We start from the raw sequence: 12,013 nt of genomic DNA on the forward strand, positions 1-12,013 counted from the left end.
AAGTTGTTTTAAAATTTTACATAAATAAATGAGGAAAGAAAACCATAAAAGAAAGTAAAAGGTACACGGTAGAGGACCACTGAAATCCCATTCCCAGAAGAGCTCAATCTAATCCCCTTCATAACAATATTGTATCTCAACTCTTGGGCTATAAAGCTAGTGATGTTCTAATGATCGAAGTACTCAGCCAATGGCTTGATTTTAACTAATACCCTACGTGCCTTGATTACATGTAATTGTTCATTACATGTTAGCTATTATACTAGTCTCCACTGAGTTGGGTGGCAATAGAGCATTTACCTTCCTTCTCCTTCCCTACAATTAGGACAGGAACAGGCAACTCTTCGAAGCCTCTTGCCAGGCTGCACCTCTTGATCAGAAGCCTGCTGGCCTTGCTGCAAATGCACTTGTGTGAGTTGGTCAGGACTAACAGCACCTATAGTTGCATTAGCAATTCCTCCAACTGCTACGGTTACAGGAGCTATTGTAGCTTGTTGGACTTTCACTCCATCTTGTCCTTGCTGCTGACCTAAAAATGAGAGGGGAAAAGAGTATTACAATGTTTTCTATTCCTAAAAAAAGGATTTAAAAAATTTCCATATGGACACTTTAAAGCTACCGTATTTGTTCTAACAGATTATCTGTGTAAAGTACAAAAGCAAAGGGGTTAATTTAAGTTTTATACTATGCCAATCCTCCTAAAATATAATGTTCTAACCGTAGCAGCTCAGGCTGCCTCTATATCTGGTTGGTGGGACTATACATAAATTTTAATCCTCTTGTGGCTTAATTTCTCCATCTGTAAAATGAAGATTAATAATCCTTGCTACCTTACTACCTCACTGAAGTGCTGTGACGATTCATGAGACATTTTTTGAGATCCTCAGATGAAAGATGTTATATAAATACAAAGCATTATTATGACCATTTCCACAGTAAGCAACATATCTCATTCACTCCATGAAAATACAGGAATAAAAAGTAACTAAACAAAGGATTAAGTATAATGGACATTTCTCATTCCTAAACACTTTAAATTAAGCAAACATCTCTTTACTGATGAGTCTTTTTTTTTATTTTACACATTGAGTTAAGCAGTTTTTTTAAAATGCAAAACCATGTATGATTATTACATACTGTCACTAAAATCACAGAACAGACATTTAGGATATTATTTCATTCACTCATGTTATATAGCTTAGTTTTCACCTCTCAGGTCAGTACACATACCAACTTGGCTATGTTGGCTTAGAGAAAAATATGATAAGCAATATATAATATGACAAAATTTACATGGCTTAAATTGATCCTGAGTGTACATGAGTATGCCTTATAATTATACTTTCTCTCAACATAGTTCTACTTTCTCAGGTGTGGGAATAGCAAGTATGTGAAGGGGCAGGAAAAAAAACACCAATTTATGAAGGAATGCTCCCACCTCAGAGTTGATGTAAGAATTAAATACGTTAATTTTTACAAACCCCTTACCACCACACAGCGCCTAGCAAAGAATTGTTCATTACACGTTAGCTATTATTATTACTAGTCTCCACTGAGTTGAGTGGCAATACAAGAATAAAATATGGTTGCAGAAACAAACATGTGAGTACTGCATATAAAATAAAAGGGTTTATTTTAAAGCTGCATATGTCGTACTTTAAACATGCGGAGCAACCAAGGAAAGACAATAAAAATTAGCAAGTGAGAAAACAGCACACATTTTCAAAACAAAATTAAACCTTTGACTCTGCCAGCCAAAGTCAATCTCACCCTCCTCTGTGTAGTCACAGCAATCTGAAACCTTTGGTAGCACCAATAACTTTAATACAAATAAAATATATGTGGGGCTTCCCTGGTGGTGCACTGGTTAAGGATCTGCCTGCCAATGCAGGGGACACGGGTTCGAGTCTGGGTCCGGGAAGATCCCACGTGCCCCGGAGCAACTAAGCCCGTGCGCCACAACTACTGAGCCTGCGCCCTAGAGCCCATGAGCCACAACTACTGAGCCTGTGTGCCTGGAACCTGTGCTCTGCAACAAGAGAAGCCACCGCAATGAAAAGCCCGCGCACAGCAAGGTAGAGTGGGCCCATGCTCGCCACAACTAGAGAAGAGCCTGCGTGCAGCAACGAAGACCCAACGCAGCCAAAAATTAATAATAAAAAAAAAAAATGTGGTCTGTCACTGCTTTAGTAAAGACACATATTTTAGTTCTTCTAGTAAAGTTTAAATTTTCATTCACCTTTGCATTAACAAGGTGTGATAGGTAAAGAAATGAAAAGTAAAGTGAGAAGTTGTGAGTTCACGTCCCATTCAGTGACTGTACACTTGGAGATCCTCACTTTCCTCACCTCTAATAATACTGACCTCCCTAAAATTCCTGGCCCTTATCTACTTTAAAGAGTTGTTTATGAAGATCAAATTGATTTCCTAATGGGTAAAGGCTTTGTAAACTGTAAAGCAATATGTAAAGTATAATTATTATGCCTCAATGCAGCTTTCGGGCACACATAAGTTTTACATACTCGGTAAAACCAGATTCCTTAAGGATGACCTTGGCTAAGCAAACTATTCAAACTACTTATGCATCTAGAAGCACAGTGATACACATACTCCCTATTTACTGGGGGGGGGGAAAAGCGTTTTTGGAAACGGGAGTTCTATCCAAACCAGCACTAAACACTATACAAAGTCTTTATAGCTTGGTCCCTATGGAGATGTAGGTATTTCAGGTTGGCAAGTATTCTTTATGTCCCCTGAAGTCATGAGATATTTCTGGCCGTAATTTTTCCAGCTACTGTTTATACAACAGTTGGTCATTCCTTTCAGGTTGCAATGATATTTATTTAAGATGCCCTTCATTGTGTCAAAGAACTGCTAGAGATCCATGATCACTGGCTGATCATACCATTTCAACAGACTCTCAAGCCTCCCTACGAACGTTTATTTGTTCAATGCCTAAACAACCTGGGGAGTTATTTCAAGGAATAATACTAAGCAAACCATATTTGAATTTAAATATTTAAGCCTGACAACTCTCTTGACTTCTTAACCTAGATGTCCCAGACAGTTCAACAACAGCTCAATACTACTTTTCTTTCATTTCTACTGTGACCGATCAAGAACAAGCCACCAAACTCCTTATTAAGGCCTCCAAGGCCCTGCTCAAGTTTAACTCCACCCACCTCTCAGACCTCATCTTGTATTAGTCTCTCCCTTGCTCACTCCACTCCTAACAAACTTGCCTTTTTCTCTGGTCCTCAAACAAATCAGGCTCATTCCCTGCTTAGGGCCTTTGCACACACTCTCGAGTCTGGGCGAGGATGCCTTTGCACCCAGATCTTTGCACAGCTGACTCGTTAGTAATAGTCTGATCTCAGTTCAAATCCTCCTCTTTAGAAATGCCATTCCTGACCACATCACCGTAGTTCCCCTTAGTCCATTTCTGTATCATCACCAAGTTTTGTCTTACTTGCCTTAAATTATCTTGTCCTTTTATTTTTTTGTCTTCGCCTCACTTCTGAATGTTCAGTGCCATGGTAACAGAGATCCTGCCTGTTATGTTCACTGCTGTATCTCCAGATGTGGAACAGAGCCCAAACAACAGAGCCACTCAATAACATAAGCTTAATAAAGGAAAGTTTAAAAGAAAAACACATTTTAATGCTGTTTTGATCATATCACTTCTGTGCTCAGTAACTTTCATTCATTCCCCATTGACCAAAGTCTGGCATTCAAAGGACTCCACCACAGGGACTTAGCTCCTGGCTCACAGATTTCCTCCTAAAGGCCAAATCCAATGTGCATTTTCTCAGTGCACATAAGTAAGACTGCACTGCTGCATGTGACACCATTGACCACTCTGTCCTTAAAACCTGACTGTCGGAGCTAACTCCCTATATTCTCAGAAACTCTTCCTCTGTTAGCTTTCCCTATCAGCATTTAAACCTAAACTGACGTCACATTCTTAAAAGATTTACCTACACTGGTTGCTTTTACTCCTCATTTCCCATTCTTTCTATCTATCTATCTATCTATCTATCTATCTATCTATCTATCTATCTATCTATCTATCGGCTGCGTTGGGTCTTCGTGCTGCGCGTGGGCTTTCTCTAGTTGTGGAGAGCAGGGGCTACTCTTCGTTGCGGTGCTCGGGCTTCTCAGAGCGCTGGCTCAGTAGTTGTGGCGCACGGGCTTAGCTGCTCCGCGGCATGTGGGATCTTTCCCATATCAGGCATCGAACCTGTGTCCCGTGCATTGGCAGGTGGATTCTTAACCACCGCGTCACCAGGGAAGTCCCTCCCATTCTCTCTTTAAACTACTGAAATTAGGTGTCCAACCCATCATTCTGCTAAAATGATGACAGAACGAACGATTTCTCTGATGGTAAACCCAAACGTACTCTTCCCTTTGACCTTATTTCACCTCTGGAGCACCTGGAGCTGCTAATCCCACCCTCTTCTTGAAATGCTCTCCTTCTTGGGCTTCTCGGTACTACTCACCACTGGTGTTCCTCCCACTTCTCTAGCCACCCCCACATAGTTCCAACTTCTCATTCTAACTTGCTCCTTGGTTTGTTCACACACTTTCATAACTTTTACTACTTTGTGTAAGCTGTATCTCCCAAATCTGTACCTTATGCTCAAACACCTCTCATGAGTGTCAGACTCTTCTTGTCATCTGCCAGGGAACATTTCCACACAGATTTTTCACAGGGAATCTGTCTAGGAATCAGACAGGTTATCCCACAAAAACGGTACTCCGAGCTACCATTTTCTCTTGCTTGATTACTACAATAGCTTCCTAACTGGTCTCCCCGCCACCACTGTCCTCTATAAGTTCATTCTTAACATTGTTTCCAGAAGAATCATAATTGCAGAACTATTATACAATAAGAATATCCTGGGGCTTCCCTGGTGGCTCAGTGGTTAAGAATCCGCCTGCCAGTGCAGGGGACACGGGTTCGAGCCCTGGTCCGGGAAGATCCCACACGCTGTGGCGCAACTAAGCCCGTGCGCCACAACTACTGAGCCTGCACTCTAGAGCTCACATGCCACAACTACTGAGCCCGCGTGCTGCAACTACTGAAGCCCAAGTGCCTAGAGCCTGTGCTCTGCAACAAGAGAAGCCACCGCGATGAGAAGCCCACGCACCACAACAAAGAGTAGCCCCCGCTCACCGCAGCTAGAGAAAGCCTGTGTGCAGCAACGAAGACCCAATGCAGCCAAAAATAAAAAAATAAATAAATAATTTAAAAGTGTATATTGGGAAAAAAAAATATTCTGTAATAGTTAAAAAGAATGAAAGAAATCTTTATGCACTAACCTAAATAAACCTCTAAAATATATGGCTGAATGAAACAAAGTTACTTATGTTTACATTATGATATATACTACAGACATTATATATTTCCTACAATGATTTTCACACCTAACACATAAATTGAAAAAAGTCTGAAAGGATATGTAACAAACTGATTAACAGTGCTTACTTCTAAAACGGGGTCCGAGATTGGAGTGTAGTCAGCAGGAGTGTTAGCCTGCACTTTTTTTTAAACAAGGAAAATGTTTCCATGTATTACTAGCATATTAAAGACTAATTTTAAAAGGAAAAAACCTGCTGGTAATTAACAGACCCAATATGGAACTTTGTTATTGCTTTTATCTGCATTTATCTGATTCCTAATAGAATTGAACATGTTCTTCAAATATGTGTTGGCCATCTGAATACCTTTTCTGAATTGTGTGTTCAAATCCTTTGCCAGTTATCTACTATGGCTTAGGTCTTTTCTTTTGTGTAGCTCTATTTATTAAGGACGCTTTGTCTTGTTTAAAATATTTTCTATGATGTATAAGCTTTAACCACATATATTAAAACCAAAGGAAATACGGCTTGGTCAAGCCCTGCAAAGTCAGCTATAAATGACATTTTAAAAACTCTGATGCCTTCACAACATTTAAATACAATGGGAACACAAGGGGAGAAGTAGAAATAATAAAAGATGAAGATACAACCTTATTGTCCATTTCCTTTGACTGTACTGATTTGATCCTCTTAGCATTTCACACCAACCCTTTGAGGGAAGTAGGACAGTTAATATTTTCGTTTTATAAATAAGAGAATATAATGCAACTGGTCCTTATTTATTCTTATGGAAAAAAACATGACTTGCAAGATTTGAATGACAGGTAACATTACTGTGTACGTAAAATAGGCCTATACATTTGAAAAATAAAAGAAACCCCAACTATCTATCTGTAAAGAAATTAACCCAACTACCAATTCACTGAAAATGATCTACTTGATAACAGTGAAGCACAGGTTCAAAACACTATTTTAAGTACATGTTTCATAATTGTGTTTTTTACACATAGTCTAGGATATAAGGTTATCTACTAGATTTGAACAGGAAAAACAAAAACTGTTGACTTCCATAATATAAAACTTGCTGTGGAGGGCTAGAGGGACTTCTTATTGTTGTGAATAACATTAAAATGATTCTTAAATCAGCCTATTCTGGTTTATTTATTTCCTCTACAGATTTAACTGGGAGTCTGTCTAAACAAAGGCCTCTGAAGGAAAGAATATATGTCTCCTTACTTTGATGCAAATAGTTTTCAATAACTATACTCTGAAATAGGATTTGGTTGCCTTATAATCTAACTTAAAACAGACAAGAAGGCTGTGTATTCCTAAACATAAAAAGATAACCAGGTATGTCTAGGCTGGGGGGCAGGGGGGGTAGGGAGAAGAAATGGGAAGTGACTGCTAATGTGCCTGGGGTTTCTTTATGAGGTTATGAAAATGTCCTAAAACTATATCATGGTGATGGATGCACAATTCTGTGAATACACTAAAAGCCACTGAATGTAAACTTTAGATGGTTGTATCGTATGGTATATGAATCACACCTCAATAAAGCTGTTCAAAAAAAAAAAAAGTTAACTGAAAATTCTACTCTTGTTGGCTCTAAGTCTCTTTAAACTAGTGATTCTCACCTGGAGGTATTTTTGTCTTCCAGGGGATATCTGGCAATGTCTAGAGACATTTTTGGTTTTCACAACTTGGAAGGTATTACTGGTATTTAGTGGATAGAGGCCAGGGATGCTCTTAAACATCTTACGGTGTACAGGACAGGCCCTCAAAACAAAGAATTATTTGGTCTAAAATGTCAATTGTGCTGAGGTTAAGAAACCCTACTTAAACTGAGCTTCCATAACTCAACTAATGTTCGTGACCCTCATTTATTCATTATAAACAATCAGAACCAAAATCAAATATATGAAAAATTAAAATATGGTACATTTATATGCCTAGAAAAACGATAAACTATATGCGTCTCCATTAAAAAAAAAAAAGAAAAAGCAACTACATGACTCTGAATTAAAGCCTTTACAAAGAGAGTAACATACATTTGGGAACAGACTTTGACAGATATTTGACTTGGATGGATTCCATAGTACAGTGGTAGTAAAAAGAATAATACCTTGAGTTTGAAATTATGCTTATTCCAAAATACTTCTTTACCTATTGAAGAGCTGTCAACTCTGTGTTTTTCTACAGATGAACTATAACCTGAGAACATTAAGAAATAACTGAGTCTTCTCTGCACTTCTTAAATGAAGGTGAACTATATATTAGCAAATGATTTCCATGACCTACCATGGGTCATGTACAAGTTGTAAACCTATACTGAGTCCCTGAGTAGGTACAACAGACAGTTTAGCAATAACTATAGATTAAACAGAGCTTTGAAGTCAGGCAGATCTGTCTTTGAGTTCTAAATCTCTGTAGTTTCTTCCTTTGAGTGGCAGGAATTAACTGAGATAACGCATGTAATACACTTAGCACAATGTCTGGAGTACAATAAACACTCAATGTTAATGCCAATACATCTGAAATTGCATAACTGGTTAAGTACAAATACTTAATAACAGCCGCTCACGTTTCCATAAGTCTTAGATCTTTGCATAAAAACCTAGTGTACAAGTGAGATTTATTCATTCGACAAACATTTCCTCAGTACCTGCTACATGCTTAACACTGCTGGAGAAATAAAGATAAAGTCTGACTTGAAACTCGAACGTGTGGGGAAGACAAGTTTAAACAAATAATTATAATGTGTGCTACAACAAAAACATACATAAGATGCCTAAGTAGTACAGAGGAAGATGATTTACTGGAAAGGAGAAACAATGAAGGTTTCATGGAGGAGATAAAACCACTGCCAGGTAGAAAGAATAAAGGTAAACAGGAAGGCAATGGGAATGGGTATATTTACGGGCATAACTCTGAGACAGCATATTGCTGGAGGTTACAGTTCAAGGAAACAAGGGGCTAAAGGTAGTGCTGGAGGGATAGATCAGGAAGGGCCTTACTCAATTTCTTAAACAAGTGACTTTCTGGGGTGGGGGTGTGAGGGGTGGATCCTTGTTAAAAAATCATGGCCATCCCTCCCTTCCCCAACCAGAGAATAGCTGCCATATAATAATCACCTACATTTACTGAATTTATTAAATGGCCAGAACACATAATCAACTACTTTATACTTTGTCACCTAATGCCCTCTCTGAAGGCTCTGAGAGGTTATGTAAATTTCCCAAGGTTATACAGCTGCCATCAAGTTACAAAGCCAGGATGTGAACCTTGTTCAGCCTGAATCCAGAGCCCTGCACTCTTTTCCAGGTGGCTATGGTATCTCCCTGGGAACCAGGGATATTATTTGGGCTTTGGAGGCAATAGAGAGTTATAAATGGTCTTAAACAGAAAATTAATGGATTCAAGGTCACATTTTAGATACAACATTGCCAAACAATCAATGGAATGGAGTGTGGAAGTTCTATTCATAATTTTCGAATAAGACCTGTAGAAGACCCATCATTATATCCTCCATATTACATTATGGACATGACTTTATCAGTGTCCTAACATGACCTTTACACTGACCAGATAGGAAAGCTGCCTAAACCAGCCCTACGCATAAATTTAAGATTTTGCTTTTCATTACTATTTATTGAAAAAAACAAAAAAACTCCACACACAATCAGGTCAAGCTTGGTTTACAAGCTGTACATCTCTTAAAATGGGTCAGAAATTCAACAACACCTAAGAGACACTAGGCTGTATTTCAAGAGCAGGTATCTCAGAGGTATACATAAGTAAAACCTGCCAACCAATTGTGATGCTTGAAGGTGTTGCTCTTTTGAACCTCCTTGAACTAGGAAGGAAAGGCAACTCCAATCACTTAGGATCTGCTATTGATGAGGCATGGCAGGTGGTAATTAAGCTTTTTCACTCTCATTTTAAGTCCTAAAGTGGTTGCCGTTATTCATGAAAAGCAGATGTCGACCATGAAGAGCAGATTTGGGCAACGTTTTAAAAATGAACCCTAAACTTCACTAATGATCTGATACCTGACTTCAAGAAAGTGAAAGGAAGAACTATCCTATTCTTACAGAATGAATACACTTAGAAGGGACACCTAAGCAGAATTAAGAAGCAAGCAGTGAGAATGCTGATTGTAAGAAAACAAACACTAGTAATCCCCAAAGTTTCTTTACTATATAACCCTCCCAGTAAAAATAACTTAACTTCGTAACCCAAAATATTTCTTTAGGGCTTCCCTGGTGGCGCAGTGGTTAAGAATCCGCCTGCCACTGCAGAGGACACGGGTTCAATCCCTGGTCCGGGAAGATCCCACATGCCGCGGAGCAACTAAGGCCATGCGCCACAACTGCTGAGCTCGCGCTCCAGAGCCCGCGAGCCACAACTCCTGAAGCCCGGGAGCCTAGAGCCTGTGCTCTGCAACAGGGGAGGCCACCGCAGTGAGAAGCCCACGCACCGCATCGAAGAGTAGTCCCCACTCACCACAACTAGAGAAAGCCCACGCGCAGCAATAAAGACTCAACACCGCCAAAAAAATTAAAAAAAAATTTTTTTTAAAGTATTAATAACTTGAAAAGTCTGCAACTGGAAACCTATGAAGGCTCTGACAAAGGGAAAAGGAGTGCACAATCAAATTTGGGTTTTAGGTAAACTCTGGAATATCAAGTATGTGACAGAAAAGCTAGAGGCAGAGAAGCCAGTTAAGAAGTTATTTTACCTTCCAGATAATGAGGCCCTGAAAAAGAACACTGACAATAGAAAGGAAGAACTCAATAAAAGAAAAATAATTATAATAACAAAAAATGGTTGCTAGCACTTAGTGAAAACTTTTCTGTGCTCTAAGCACTGCGCAAAAGCACTGTACATATATTATTCCACTAAAGTAACACGATTATTGCCATTTTACAGATGAGGACACTAATGCCTAGAAAAACACTTAACTGAGATTAAGTGGTAAAACCAAGACTTGAATCAAGGTCTGTCTAATTCCAAGGTTCAGGCACAGAACCACAAACTCTGGCTAAAATCACCACTAATCCCAAAACTTTGAACTTCATCCTCATCCTCACCTTGCTCTCTAGTTATCTGACTGGAAACACACTCTCAATTCAGCAACCTCTTCTGGCTTCATCTGCCATCCTTTGCTAATAATCCCTTGCCTCTTTGAACTTCTGCCATATCCAGTGGTAATTCCCCTCAGAAAACAAATTGATTTCGTCTTCTAATACTGCCTCAGAAAACATATTTCTTCTCTCTCTCCAGTCCTTCCCTCTCCACTAGTTCTATATTCCTATTGAACCAATCTCCTTGAAATCAGATTAGCCCCCTCCCATCCACGTCCATATTATGCAACCTAAAATGTAAATTTGACCATGATATTCCACTTCTTAAGGTCCCCCGAGGGCTCCTCATAGCTTTCAGGATACCTTTTCAATTCTTATCATGACAAGGGAAGAATCTCCATGACCTGGCCCTTGCCACCACAACTTGAGCAGATAAACTCTTGGTCTGAACACATGAAACTATCTGTGGTTCCCTGATCACATCATGACATGACTCTGACCTTTTGCCTGGAATATCCTTTCTCTGCCAACCTGGCTAATTTCTTGCCATCCTATTTGAGCCATCCTGTACCACCTCCTTAAGAATCCTTCCTCACAAATTCCCTCATTTGATTACACAGTACTGTATCCTCAGGGGACTGGTTCCAGGACCCTCTGTGTTTACCAAAACCTGCTCAACTTCCATAGTCAGCCCTCCATATCCACAGGTTCCGCATCCATGGATTCAACCAACCACCGAAGTGTTTACCTGTCCTTTGTCTATGTTCTGCAGTTGGCTGAATCCACAGATGTGGAACATGCAAATATGGAGGGCAGGGCCAACTATGCACTTTTATGTCCCCACAGAAGACAGTTCCTTCTATTTAAAGCATTATCACACTACATCATAACTAATCTGATTTCTAACCAACCACCCATATCCCTGCTCCAGTTACATATTTATATACTCTTTAATGCCTTCTTTAGCATTGTGGTCTCTATACCTAGCATAGTATTTAGCAACTAACAGGACCGCAATAAATTTTTACCAAATGAATGAACATAATCAGTCCTAAAAAGCCTTTCTCTACTAGCCCCCAATATAGTGTCCTCTTCCTGTTTTCATCAAACTTATCCAAAGTGTATCCTACACTTGCTAGGTCATATTTTCACCACTCATTCATCCATTTAAATGCTTTCACAGTTTTGCTGTAACATTCCCTGAGCTTTACAACGTAGTACTGTCCTATAGAACTTTCTGCAATAATGAAGAAATTCTGTATCAGCGCTCTCCAATATGGCAGCCTCTAGCCACATGTGGCTATTAGCTATCGAAATGCAGTCCAACTGAGAAAATAAGTTTTCAATTTTAATTAGTTTTTACCTTAAATAGTCACATGTGGCTTGTGGCTTTCATATTGAACAGCACAGTTCTCGGATCTCTTCAAGTTTCAACAACGAACTTTTCTCAACACTCACTCTCCAAGTCATCTTTTCAACGTTTAACACTCTGAGATTCCTCTTAGTTGTTGACATACAACCCTGTCCTCCTCCTATCTCCCTGACTGCTCTCACTTCTCTAGACTCAA

At 39.4% G+C, this 12,013-nt stretch overlaps 1 protein-coding gene across 2 annotated transcripts in view; it reads right to left on the reverse strand.

The window, feature by feature from the left end:
- Positions 1 to 12,013, reverse strand: part of SP4 (Sp4 transcription factor) — a 69,686-nt gene that overhangs the window by 30,907 nt on the left and 26,766 nt on the right. For both annotated transcript variants that reach the window (XM_061197701.1, XM_061197700.1), the window contains exon 4: positions 301 to 529. In XM_061197701.1, the coding sequence (XP_061053684.1) occupies positions 301 to 529 (229 nt within the window). The remainder of the gene's footprint in view (positions 1 to 300; positions 530 to 12,013) is intronic.

Source organism: Eubalaena glacialis, chromosome 8 (genome assembly GCF_028564815.1).
Source record: "Eubalaena glacialis isolate mEubGla1 chromosome 8, mEubGla1.1.hap2.+ XY, whole genome shotgun sequence".
NCBI lineage: Eukaryota > Metazoa > Chordata > Mammalia > Artiodactyla > Balaenidae > Eubalaena > Eubalaena glacialis.